This window comes from Schistocerca cancellata, chromosome 8 (assembly GCF_023864275.1).
Source record: "Schistocerca cancellata isolate TAMUIC-IGC-003103 chromosome 8, iqSchCanc2.1, whole genome shotgun sequence".
Taxonomy (NCBI): domain Eukaryota; kingdom Metazoa; phylum Arthropoda; class Insecta; order Orthoptera; family Acrididae; genus Schistocerca; species Schistocerca cancellata.
In genome coordinates this window covers 563,942,807-563,957,348 of record NC_064633.1, presented here as the reverse complement: position 1 = coordinate 563,957,348, position 14,542 = coordinate 563,942,807, and the positions used below count along the sequence as shown (strand labels likewise).

At 40.5% G+C, this 14,542-nt stretch overlaps 1 protein-coding gene across 1 annotated transcript in view; it reads left to right on the top strand.

Moving 5' to 3' along the window:
- Positions 1–14,542, top strand: part of LOC126095128 (carbonic anhydrase-related protein 10-like) — a 460,639-nt gene that overhangs the window by 422,576 nt on the left and 23,521 nt on the right. Inside the window, exon 10 of the mRNA XM_049909836.1 lies at positions 194–236. Coding sequence (XP_049765793.1) covers positions 194–236 — 43 coding nt within the window. The remainder of the gene's footprint in view (positions 1–193; positions 237–14,542) is intronic.

Genomic DNA, 14,542 nt, shown 5'->3' with positions numbered 1-14,542 from the left:
CGTTAATTGGATTCTCACCTCCTGCAAACGGGGGGCCCATTAATCACAATGAACCAATTTGTAACGGGGCCGGCGGCCGCCCATTGTGGCCTGGACGCGGCTCACGCATCGATCAGCCGCGGGGCGCCCATTGTCCGCCACGCTGTACCGTCCCGTCCTCGGAGGCTAATGCCGGCTGTGTCTTCTGTTGCAGGGCAAGAAGTGTCCCTCCATGCACCGCGACGTGCACTACAGGGGTAAGTACCGCACCTCCGCTCACGTGTGTGTACCTATGCGTTAGGAAAAGCACTGACAAAGTACACTACTGGCCATTAAAATTACTACAACAAGAAGAAATGCAGATGACGAACGGGTATTCATTGGACAAATATATTGTACTAGAACTAACATGTGATGCACATTCTCTCGCAATTTGGGTGCATAGATTCTGAGAAATCAGTGCCCAGAACAACCACCTGTGGCCGTAATAACGCCCTTGATACTCCTGGGCATTGAGTCAAACAGAGCTTGGATGGCGTGTACATGTACAGCTGCCCATGAAGCTTCAACACGATACCACAGTTCATCAAGAGTAGTGACTGGCGTATTGTGACGAGCCAGTTGCTCGGCCACCATTGACCAGACGTTTTCAATTGGTGAGAGATCTGGACAATATGCTGGCCAGGGCAGCAGTCGAACATTTCCTGTATCCAGAAAGGCCCATACAGGACCTGCAACATGCGGTAGTGCATTATACTGCTGAAATGTCGGGTTTCGCAGGGATCGAATGAAGGGTAGAGCCACGGATCGTAACACATCTGAAACGTAACGTCCACTGTTCAAAGTTCCGTCAATGTCAACAAGAGGTGACCGAGACGTGTAACCAATGCCACCCCATACCATCACGCCGGGTGATACGCCACATGGCGATGACGAATACACGCTTCCAATGTACGTTCACCGCGATGTCGCCAAACATGGATGCGACCATCATGATGCTGTAAACAGAACCAGGATTCATCCGAAAAATTATTTTTCCATTCGTGCACCCAGGTCCGTCGTTGAGTACACCATCGCAGGCGCTCCTGTCTGTGATGCAGCGCCAAGGGTAACCGCAGCCATGGTCTCCGAGCTGATAGTCTATGCTGCTGCAAACGTCGTCGAACTGTTCGTGCAGATGGTTGTTGCCTTGCAAACTTCCCCATCTGTTGACTCAGGGATCGAGACGAGGCTGCACGATCCGTTACAGCCATGCGGATAAGATGACCATCATCTCGACTGCTAGTGATGCGAGGTCGTTGGGATCCAGCACGGCGTTTCATATTACCCTTCTGAACCCACCGATTCCATATTCTGCTAACAGTCATTGGATCTCGACCAACGCTGGCAGCAATGTCGCGATACGATAAACCGAAATCGCTATAGGTTACAATCCGACCTTTATCAAAGTCGCATTTCTCCCCCTTCCACGAGGCATCACAACAACTTTTCTCCAGGCGACGCCGATCAACTGCTATTTGTGCATGAGAAATCGGTTGGACACTTTCCTGATGTCAGCACGTTGTAGGTGTCACCACCGGCGCCAACCTTGTGTGAATGGTCTGAAAAGCTAATCATTTGCATATCACAGCACCTTCTTCCTGTTGGTTAAATTTCGCGTCTGTAGCATGTCATCTTCGTGATGTAGTAATTTTAATTGCCAATAGTGTAACATGCATGAAGCTCAACGACACTATATGTGTACAGAACGACATGTATTAAATACAAGTTTTTGCTGCGCTATTTATTCATTTTACTCGATGTGACAGAAGATACGCAAGAAACTCTTGTCGGAGTTTTGCCATTACGAAGTATACCTGTGATGGTGGTATAATATTCTTCTTTACGTATAAGTTAGTTTATGTTTACATATGGCTTCTACGTACCTTATCTTATGCTTACGTCTTAGCTGGCATAACGTGGCCCATATGGCATCTTGGAGAGTAAATGTCGATTGTCTGTTTGTTACTCACGTTCACGTTATTTACATGGTTATTTTTTATTGCCGTGATTTTGAAAAGTTATATTTACAGCTGTTTTGACAGCCTCGGTTCCATAGAGTAGTACTAAGCTGCAATTGTCACGTGATGTTTGACGCAAGTTCACATTGGCCACCACTCCACGTCACTTCGAAACCGGCAAAACTTTTCACAATGCAGTTAAAATGGCGGCACTCATACAAGTCGTCAACGGACCGTCAATTCGCGTCACAGTACGTCACGTCAACGTTTGCCGGTAGGAAAGTTTCGACGGTATCGTCGTCTGTGACCATCGTACATTCACCTATTGTCGCCATGCTCGTTCATCAAATGGTTCAAATGGCTCTGAGCACTATGGGATTTAACTGCTGAGGTCATCAATCCCCTAGAACTTAGAACTACGTAAACCTAACTAACCTAAGGACATCACACACACCCATGCCCGAGACAGGATTCGAACCTGCGACCGTAGCGGTCGTGCCGTTCCAGACTGTAGCGCCTAGTACCGCTCGGCCACCCCGGCCGCCGCTCATTCATCATGTACTAATTTATTTTACGGGTTTATGTCTTCTTAAACTTTATTTTATTGTTATGCTTCGTTTTCGTGGCAAATTGTTAAGTTTCCATGACGACTTGTATATTTTTCCCATTGAGTGTTCTTACACAAGCGAGGTCAGGTATCTGAAAGCGAAAAGTTATTTAGGTTTTACTATAAGAGAACAGAGTTGATGCCCACAGTGCATTTAAATAAGATCATAAGTTTATGAAGCAGTTTCCATAAAATAACACCTTAAGTAAAGACGTCAGCTTCAACGAAGGAAAACAGATACCGTTGGTAACGACATTAATACTTACGTATCAAAAAAGAAAACGTAATGGACAAAGTAAACAGGCCCTATTTATATCATTATAGCTACTGTTTAACATGTTTGTACTTACATATTTTCCTTAGCAAATAACAGTCGATGTTTTGGAATGTTGTTTTACCTTCCGACATTTTACCAAACAGTACTGGTTAAGAAAATGCGTTACGAAGATTGCTTTGGCTATTATTAATTTTTGTCATTGTTACTCCCGCAATTGCGATACTATACTCTGACTTGAAGTATCGCTGATAGTGATTCATAACCTCACTGTCACCGTTCTATACTGGGCTAAGCGAAGTTACGTGACGTGACGTGGCGGGCAATTTACGTACTCGCTGACGTGACGGAGCTGTGATGTGATGACCGTTCATTTTACTCTTCGAAGCCTAGAGCCTACTTTATTCCACGTATCAAATGCAAATTGTTAAGGTGTCTACAAAACGCCTACACGAAATCCACAGCACTTACAACGGGTATCTGTCTGTACTAGCGATATAATGACATGAAAAATTTGTAGGAAGCATTACGGACAAACCTACGCCGCAGTGAGGCCACGTGACTATGGCGTAAATGTATGTTGACAAAAAAACTATCAGTTCTGTGCATCTGAATGTTCCATGGAGGTAAAAAAAAGAAGGGACTTGACACTACAGACTTACGCTGTAGGTTGTTTTGAAGCCAGAATGGACGGGGCCAGCCGCTGTTTAAGTTAGCCCAAAACGTTAGCAGACTGCTGTTTACGATTGCTTCTTTTTCATGATTTCTGACGTCTGCGAGCAACAACCGTTTGAAACTAGAAAAACATAGAGCTTACATGAATAACGTAGTCTCAGGAAGGCAGCTTCGAGCTTTATTCTGTTCATGAATGCGTATTTGCTCTAGTAATACGACACATTAGCCCTTGTTAACGTAATTTGTTTTTCGCCGCTATATTTCGGATAACCAAAAACAGAAGGAAGCGAAGTGAAAAGCATGCTTTCGTAATCCATTTAATTCCACTTTCACTGTATTCGTATCGATGGCAAATGAACCTGGAACTCAGAAATAAATGCGTTTTTGCTTACTGGTATCGGTACTACTTTTTTCTTCGTTACATTTTCAGCTTTCCATCCGTATGCATAACATTTTCAGTGGTCACGTTTGCAAAAAGCTGATAAATGTGTGAAATGAAGAAAGAAGCAAAGCATGCTATCATATCTTGTGCAAGTCAAAAAAGTGATGTATCGTCTCCATTGGTAAAAGAATTCGGAATAGTTCTTCATTTGCACCTCTGGGACGGAACTACCAAGGGCGAGGTGATCAGAGAAAAAGCATGAATAACCAAAGATACGGTAGCGCTCTACGAGTCGTTGCATGGAATGTCAGAAGCTTGAACATGGTGAGGAAGCTACAAAATCTGAAAAGGGAAATGTAAAGGCACAATCCAGATACAGCAGTGACCAGTGAGGTCAAATGGAAAGAAGACTAGGATTTCTGGTCAGACGAGTGTAGGGTAATTTCAGCGGCAGCGGACAATGGTATGACGGGAGTAGGATTCGTTATGAGTAGGATGGTAGGGCAGAGAGTGTGTTAGTGTGAACAGTTCAGTATTACCATTATTCTTATCAGAATCGACAGCAAACCAAGACTGATATTGATAGTTCAGGTATAGATGCTGACATCGAGAGATATTGAGGATATTGAAAGGGCAAACAGTACGTAAAGGGAGATCAAAATGTAATAGTCATGGGGGATGGGAATGCAGTTACAGGGGAAGCAGTAAAAGAAAAAGTTACAGGAGAATATGGGCTTGGGACAAGAAGTGAGACAAGAGAAAGACTTATTGACTTCTCTAATACATTTCAGCCAGAAATAGCGAATACTGTCTCTAAGCATCACAAGAGGAAGAGATTTACTTTTAAAAAAGACCAGGTGATACTGGATGATTTCAGTTACATTGCGTCATGGTAACAAAGAGATTTCGAAATCAGATACTGGACTGTAAGGCGTACCCAGAAGCAAATGTAGGCTCGGATCACAGTGACGTAGTAACGAAGAGTGGGCGCTGATGACCTCGATGTTGAGCGCCCATAAGCCCCAACACGCACACGAAGAGTGGGCCGAAGTTCAAGAGATTAGTCAGGAAGGATGAACACGCAAAAAAGTGGAATACAGAAGTACTAAGGAATGGGGAGGTACGCTTGAAGTGATCTAAGGCTGTACATACAGCAATAAAGAATTTCCCAGTAGACAGTACAGTTGAAAACTATTGGGCATCACTAAAAAGGCCATTACGGAAGTTGGAAAGAGAAACAAAGATAAAAAGAAGGTAGTGTCGAAGAAGCCCTGGGTAACACAAGAAGTCGTCAGTTGATTGATGAAAGAAGAAGGTACAAAATCGTTCAGGAAAATTCAGGAATGTAGAAATACAAGTAGCTGAGGTTTGAAATAAATAGAAGTACAGGGAAGCTAAGACGAAATGGCTGCATGAAAAACGTGAAGAAATCGAAAAAGAAATGACTTTTGAAAGGACTGACTCAGCATATAGCAAAGTCAAAACAACCTTCGGTGACATTAACAGCAACGGTGGTAACATGAAGAGTACAAAGAGAATTACACTGTTAAATGCAGAGGAGAGAGCGGATAGGTGGAAAGAGTACAGTGAAGGCCTCTATGAGGCGTGAAAATTTATTTGATGTGATAGAAGAAATGGGAGTATAGATGAGATAGGTGTTCCGGTATTAGACTCAGGATTTAAGAAAGCCTTGGGGGACTTTCATCAAATAAGGCAGAAGAGATAGGTAACACTCTATCACAATTTCTAAAAATCATTGGAGGAAGTGGCAACGAAACGACTATTCGCGTTGGTGTGTAGAATGTATGAGTCTGGCGACGTACCATTTGACTTTTGGAAAAATATCATCCACACAACTCCGAAAACTGCAAGAGCCGAAAAGGGCGTGAACTATCGCAAAATCAGCTTAACAGCTCATGCATCCAAGTTCCTTCAAGAATAATATACATAAGAATGGAAAAGAAAATTGAGGATGTGTTAGATGATGATCAGTGTGGCTATAGGAAAAATTAAGGCACTAGAGAGGCAGTTCTGGCGTTACGGTTGATAATGGATGCAAGAGTAGAGAAAAATCAAGACACGTTCATAGGATTTGCCGACCTGGAAAAAGAGTTCGATTATGTATGATGGCATAAGATGTTCGAAATTCTGAGAAAAATAGGGTAAGCTATAGGAAGAGACGGGTGATACACAAAACGTACAAGAGCTAAGAGGGAATAATAGGAGCGGACGACCAAGAACAGATCGCTCGGATTAAAAATGGTGTAAGACAGGATTGTAGTCTTTCGCCCCTACTGTTCAATCTGAACGTCGAAGATCTAATGATGACAATAAAAGAAAGGTTCGGGAGTGGTGTTAAAATTCTAGTTCAAAGTATCAGCGATACCATTCGTCCGGCCGCTGTGGACAAGCGGTTCATGGCGCTTCACTCCGGATCCGTGCGGCTACTACGGTCGCAGGTTCGAATCCAGCCGCGGGCGTGGACGTGTGTGTGATGTCCTTAGGTTAGTTAGGTTTAAGTGGTTCTAAGTCTAAGGGACTGATGACCTCAGGTGTTAAGTCCCATAGTGCTTAGAGCCATTTGCACCATTGTTTGATCGATTCGCTGATGACGTTGCTATCCTGAGTGAAAGTGAAGAAGATTTACGTGATCTGCTGAATGGAATGAAGAGTCTAATGAGTACAGAATATGGACTGAGAGTAAATGGAAGAAAGACCAAAAAATGAGAAGAAGCAGAAATGAGAACAGCGGGAAACTTAACGTCAGGAATGATGGCACGAAGTAAAAGAAGTTAAGGAATTCTGCTACCTACGCAGCAAAATAATCAGCCACGGAAGGAGCAAGGAGGGCATCAAAAGCAGACTAGCAATGCCAGAAACGGCATTCCTGTCCAAGAGAAGACTACTAGTCTCAACAATAGGCCTTAATTTGAGGAAGAAATTTCTGAGCATTTACGTTTGGAACACAGCATTGTATATTAGTGTAACATGTTCACCTCATTTATACCTCCATGGTTCACCGCGGTGATATTTCTCACTATGCCCATAATCAGTTTGTATCGTTAGATATATCTCTTTACTTTTGTGGTCGTATCCTAAACAGGAAGAGAAGAGAATAGAATAAGTTGGGGTGTGGTGCAATAGACGAATGTTTTCAATTAGGTGGACTGATAAGATTAGGAATGCGGAAGTTCTGCGCAGAATCGGAGAGGAAAAGAATATGTGGAAAGCCCTGGCAAGGAGAAGGGACAGGATGATAGGACATCTGTTTAGACATCAGAGAATGACTTCCATAATGCTAGAGGGAGCTGTAGAAGGCAAAAGCTGTAGAGAAAGACAGAGATGAGAGTACACGTATCAAATAACAGAGGATATAGATTGCAAGTGCTACTCTGAGATGATGAGGTTGGAGAGGACTTCGTTGCGTGCCCCGTCAAACCAGTTAGAAGACTGATGACTCAAAAAAAAAAAATGCCTATAACATGATTTGTGATATATCAATAGTTAGTTACTTAGTTTGACGTATCATTGGCACGATGAATCGTGATGATATGGAACGAGTCATTATATACTGACTTGAATTTTTTTGTAAATATGCCTACTTGCTGATGATTTGTTAGTTCTTACAATTTTTAATTAAATATTGACAGATGTAAGTGAGTAATTGTTATACGTTACCATGGACACATTACAGTGATAGATAAACTTCCGCAGAACAGCAGGAGTTATCAAATAGAAACGTTTTCAGTTTCTGTTTCAAATTTTACCTTGCTGTGTCTCAGGCATTTCATATAATTAGGTAAGGGGTCAAAGCTTTTAGTTGTAGCATTGTGAAACCCCTTGGAGCCACAGAGAACCTTAATGTGGCGTAATGAATGTTATTTTTTCCTTCTGATATTGCAATTACGTACATTATTGTTCATGTTGAAGTGTAGTGGATTAAAGACAACAAACTTAATGAGGGAATAACTATACTGTGAAAGGGATAGATTGCTACTTACACGCCGAGCAAACGTCAGGCGCGACGAAAAGAGTATTAACATAAATTTCATTTAAAGTATTCTTCAGAAAGGATACACAGCACACATACAGTTTCTATTCTATGCTCAGCACCACCGACGTTATAGGTTTACAAAGGAATTTCTGTTTCACGGAAAGTCATTGACTATGTTCAATTCTTCAGAGACAGTTTTTTGTGGGTTATTCGTAGAATTACAAAAAAAAGAGGGTTGTCGTTAAACCTACGTTCGCCATGTTAAACAGAGCATATCATTAGGTTCACCTCATTTATACCTCCATGGTTCACCGCGGTGATATTTCTCACTATGCCCATAATCAGTTTGTATCGTTAGATATATCTCTTTACTTTTGTGGTCGTATCCTAAATGGTATTTGGTGCTTTGAATGAGTGGAGATGTAGTTTTTTCATCAAAAATGCCAGCTTGCATTGTACTAATCGATCCGATCATAATCTAAATTTCGAAGGAATCACATTTCATTCGTAAATGGAGGCGTTCAAGAAATATTTTCTGTTGCATACGTGAATTATGGTTGCTTTCGTGTGTTTATCATCGTCTTCAAACCGCAAACCCTTCGACATCCGAGCCACACTGTAACAACGGAATCGTCCTCGCGCAACACATAGCTGCGTAACTATGCTGACTGTTGGTGCAGCGTCTCATGCCCTAAATTCCTCGTGCAGATAATTATTCGTTGTTCACATTTTCTCCTTCTTTAAAATTTTTCTAGCTAGAACAGCCGGAGAAAGCGGCCATGTGTGTGTCATTTCTATGGGTATGCTTGTGTAACTGTGTGTGTATGTGTGTGTGTGTGTGTGTGTGTGTGTGCGCGCTTTGATTTCTTTATGAAGAAGGCTTTGAGATAAACCATTTGGAACACTGTTTTCGCCGTGCCTCCCTGCTGATGACTGTGTGAGTGGCACTCTATCCGTTTCACAGTGTAGTCAAGCAGTATATTGCTCCCTCCTACGTATATCTCGCGAAGAGACCAAATCAGAGAGATTAGAGCCCACACAGAAGCATACCGACAATCCTTCTTTCCACGAAGAATACGAGGCTGGAATAGAAAGGAGAACCAATAGAGGTACTCAGGGTACCCTCCGCCACACACCGTCAGGTGGCTTGCGGAGTATGGCTGTAGATGTAGATGTAGTTATTCCCTCATTACGTTCCTTGAAAATAATCCGCAGCATTTAAACAGGAACAGTGATGAACATAATTACAATACCAGCAGGTAAAAGTGACAATCATTACTCCACATTAAGGTAGTCTGTAGCACAGACAGCTGTTCACAACGCTGCAACCAAATAGTTTTGATCTCTTATCCAATGAAATAAAATGCCTGACAGACAGCAAAGTAAAATTCGAAACTAAACTGAAAACTTTTCTCTTTGGTGACTCCTGTTCTACAGAAGACTATCCGTTATTGAGATTTGCAATTACTGTTAACATGTGTCTGTCTGTAAATAAAAAAACAAAAAGCTAGTAAATGGTCAGCCTTGAGGCAGTTGTACAAAAAACTGATGTTTATATAAAGAACTCGTTCCACATCATTCCGATTTATCGTGCAAATGATACTTGGAACATCAAAGTAAGTATCTAATTAATTAATGGTACATCGCAAAGCATGGTACAGACTTATATACTCTGAAAATCTCAAAATGAATTTAAAAAGTGAAATTGAAGCAGATGATTGAAGTGTATGTACATTACAATTGTGCTCTGTTTGGTTATTCCTGAAAAACTGACAGAGTTACTTGCGACAAAAATTGCGGGAAAAGAACCAAAGAGGTTACTGTTGCAAAGGTAGGCCTACATCTTAGACAGTTAGGTTACCATCACTAAAATGTTACTCACATGCATGTTAAAGAAAAATATCGACTTTAAGGAGTCTTAAGCGTTTGAGGCCATTCCCTTAATCACATTTATAGCATTCCACCATCCTGGATGGTGTTTAAAAATTACATCGTGTTTTTTACCCTGTAAATTTCTATTAGTGGCCATGCACTAAATGACGCATCAAAGATAAGATATCAAAGTGAGAAGATAGATAAACTACATTGAGATTAATGCATTGGTAATTTAAAAAAACAAGAACTGTATTCTGCGTGGAAGTTTTCCTCTATGCAGTTCTCTTTCTTTCAAAATACGACAGCATGCCTTGCTTCTTTCCTTATTGCACGCGATTATGGGCTAGCAAAGAGCATGTAGGTAAGTTTTTTGCAAACATGAACACTAAAAATATTGTGCATACGAGCTGAAAGCTGAAAATGTAACGACCAAGATGCGCTGCTGATACTAGTAGTGGTTGCGGAGTTCCAGCTTATTCCTTATCGATACGACTAAGGTGAAAGTTGAATTAAATGGATTACGAAAACATGGTTTTCACATCACTTCCTTCTGTTTCTGGTTATCCAGCTAAAAACAAAACGAGCCCATATGAGTCGCATTGCAAGAGCAAATACACATTAAAAAATTTAAAAACGTTCAAAATTGCCTTTCTAACACTAAGTTATTTATGTAAGAACTGTAACTTTTACTATTTAAAACAGTTGTCGCGTGCACACGACAGAGACAATGCTTGTGTTTTTTTGAGCTCCTTGGGTTCTTACATAAGTGAAAAGTGTTCTACTGTTTTGTGTTTATCGCGATGGTTTACCCTTTTCCTTTCACAATGTCAATAAAATTTTCAAAGCTTGGCCTATGTTCAAAATCTGTTCGTCGTTGAGGATGTCTTCTGGGAACTTCATGTGCGAATGTGAATTGCCGTTTCTTCCTAAACGTTAATTGTATGTCCTTTAGGTACTTTGCCTAGAATGTTTAGGGCATTTTCCATATTTACTGATTTATGTTCTTGAAATTTAAATGCAAGTAAAATGTGGTTGCTCTTCGCACTTTAGTGAGTGTTCTTTAAATGTGATTCCGAAATTCCTGGCTGTTTGCCCGATACAAAATTTACTGAAATCGTCACAAAAACGTTTATTGACGTTTGGATTTGATACAGTCGAAATATTATTTTTTGTGATTGTTTTTTGACGTTTACGTTGTTGTCAGAGCGAAAAGTTAATTTTATTTTATTTTTTCTGAAACAAGCTGTTTATCTTTCCCATATTTGCCCTATGTAAGCTTTTGTAACGTATGTAAGCTCATTTGTGATTTTTTGTTCTCTCTTTGTTATTTCTTTAAGTACGCCATCTGTTTTTTAGCACTAATTTTGGGCTTAAGTCATGTCGTTGCCCTATGTGTTGTAGCGCCATATATGCTCAACGATACCATATGGACCACGTCGTGCGAGCTAAGACGTAGGCGTAAGTTGTCATATGTAGACACGGACTAATTTAGACGCAAGGAACAATATTAACCTGTTACACCATTTTCACAGATAGACTTGACAACGGCAAAACTCCGAAACGAGTAAGTGGTGTAATTTGTGTCACCAAGAGAAAATAAATAAATAGTCCAGGAAAAAACTAGTATTTAACATAAAATATGTCGTTCTTCTACCTCAGACAAGCTGCGGGCTGACAGGAAAGGGAATATATACAGGATGTTTCAATGTTTTTGCATCAAACATCTACAGTTGATGGACCACGTCATGAGGAACAAATTTTCTTCGATATAAAATGTTCGCTGTGGCCTTTCAACGAAGCTGGATGTCCTTTTTAATTGGTTACGCCCTTGAGACGTGATAGGTCGTAGTCATGCATATGCAGTGGGAGCTGCCTATAATGCAGTCATCTTCTCCGTGTGACAGGGGCTGGGGCGAGTAAAATTAAAGTTCCTGATTCACTTTTAAAATTTCTTTCTCCTCTTACAGTTTTGTGAAATCCTGGTGTTCCATTGCTGGCTGATACTAAAGAACACCGAGGGTCACCAGGAAGTACCAGCGAACAAAAATGTTCAAATGTGTGTGAAATCTTATGGGACTTAACTGATAAGGTCATCAGTCCCTAAGATTACACATTACTTAACTTAAATTATCCTAAGGACAAATACACACACCCATACCCGAGGGAGTACTCGAACCTCAGCCGGGACCAGCCGCAGAGTCCACCACTGCAGCGCCTTAGACCGCTCGGCTAATCCCGCGCGGAGCCAGCGAACATCTTTTCTCTGACAATAATTGTTTAACACGAAGTGATATACCACAACTAGAAGTTTAATGCAAAGACTTTGAAACATCATACATACATACACACAGAATGAGCCATTTAAGGAGACTTGGAAGTCATGGCCTATAGGGTTTACTATCAGACTGAAATTTAATACTTAGAACCTTTAATAGCTGTTGGAATGAAGCTTTAACGAAATAATTAGTGTATTGAGACGCCTTATGAGAAAAATTTAATAAACACTGGGACACAAAGTCGAGGGAACGCTGATTTTTATCTTACATACTGAATTATGTGTAATTTTTATTTTAGGCGCATTGTACTGCCATACTATTCGAAATAAAAGGTCAGAACAAATTTCCTTCTTTCAATTGCTGACTTGTTGAAACAGTAAACCAGGAATATTTACCAATTTATTGTTTTACGTATTTTTTTTTTAAATATATTTTTCGAAGAGAATTTTACCCCTAGTAATTTAAGAACATATGATATGCTCCAGCCTAAAATATTTGCAACTTTGTCGAATAATGTGGCACACTGTGTAGGCAGGCACTATATTATTATGCATGCAAAATTTTGTTTTTGTAGCTTTAATTTTGGATGAGATAATGATACCTAAGTATGGAAAAACATTGACTAGGGGAAATTGAAACCAAAGATTTGCAAGTCATCTTCTTCTCAATGGTAATATTACAGAACATTCCACCCCCATGATGTTGTTGATTATAAGTGTCCTTTTCATCTTTTTTAGTTTTCTTCGTTTTCTTTACTATACAGCCACCTTCGTCATGTTTTCAACGGATTTTTCTTTCCTCGCCAACACGTTGCCAGACCACCTGTAGCAGCCCACTTTTCATGTTGTCCCCAATTTTGAGTCCTAGTCTACTCATGGTTCTAATCTGCTTGTTGCTGTATGATTGGAAATATTATGGCATTTTTTACACCAGTAGGAAAAAGCTCACATGCCAACAAAAACAAATTTTCGCAATCGTTCTCAATTGTAACTACTGAAGTTTTGATTCGAGTTCTGTGTTTTGCTATGTAAACATTTTTCCAGTAGTTTAGAAAGTTAAAAATCTCTGTATATTGACTTTAGTTCTACCATGATAAATGAAATAACGTGACACTATATACAATGTTTTGAGTTTGACAGTAGTGTGACAACCAGGCTATCAAGTGCCGCATATCCTTTAGAACGGCACTTACATCAAAATGATGAGGTGCTATACATAAGGTATATACATTTCGAATCAAGAATAATTATTGAATTTTGAAAAATAAAAAATTCAATTTTTTGGGCCCTCATGATGTCCAGGGCCCCTTAAACTTGGCTCCCCTTTTATTTCGTGAATGGGTCACGATATCAAAAACGGGGCTTTTGCAAACAATATGAAGGAAAGGGTCCCATTGTCTTGTCGTATAACTCTTGTCTTGGCCAAAATACTCAAGTAGTTATGCCTTCTTTAACGGAACGGTACAGATTTTAAAGGAAGTCGGAAGATATTGAGAAGACTAGTATACTTATCTGACGGTCGTTGATGCTGGCGTAGAAACTGTTCTCAAATGTATCAGAGAAATAACTATAGTTTAAGAGCAACACGGCGGGAATGTGTAAATTACGATAAGCAGGGCTCTGACGCCTGGACCCGTGTCTGTATGCATGTAGTATGCCAAAACGTGTTTCCTCTTGGCACTACTTTATTCAGAAGAGATATAAGAAAATCTGTCACTGTTGTAAATGCAACGATGTGTTAACCACTAACATATCAAAAGACCGTAGGATAATTATTTCAAGTATTTGCGTGCTCATGTTTAAATTTACAGCTTTTGTGAAAACAAGTAGGCTTGACAGAACAAATTCTGGTAGCAGCGGGAACAACCAAATGAAAACAATCGACGCATTCGGTTGTTGAAAGACAATCCACTGACTTTGTTGTAATATTTTAGGTCGGTTGAGCTATTCACTCATTCTTTTCAGTGATACCGGTCAGTGGGAGCAACTGAACGAAGACGGCTATACTTCTCATTTACTCTTTTGATTGACATGAGTCTGTGGGATCATTCAAAGAAAACCGTCTCCACACTCCGACGCATTGCATTAATGGAAACATTCGATAGTTTTGCCATTGTTAAATCATTACTATTAACTGCTCTTTGTTATCGCCTATCATCACTGTTACTGCTGCTCCTACATCTAGTTTTTATTGAGTCTCATTAAGAGGCATGTAGTTCAGTTTTGAATCCATGTTTATGAATAAACGTTTTCTTCAAAAAATGGCTCTCAACACTATGGCACTTAACATCCCAGGTCATCAGTCCCTAGAATTTAGAACTACTTAAACCTAACTAACCTAAAGACATTAAACACATCCATGCCCGAAGCAGGTTTGGAACCTGCGACCGTAGCGGTCGCTGGGTTCCAGACTGAAGCGCCTAGAACCGCTCGGCCACAACGGCCGGCCAAAGTTTTCTTAATATTGGACTTTATGTCTGA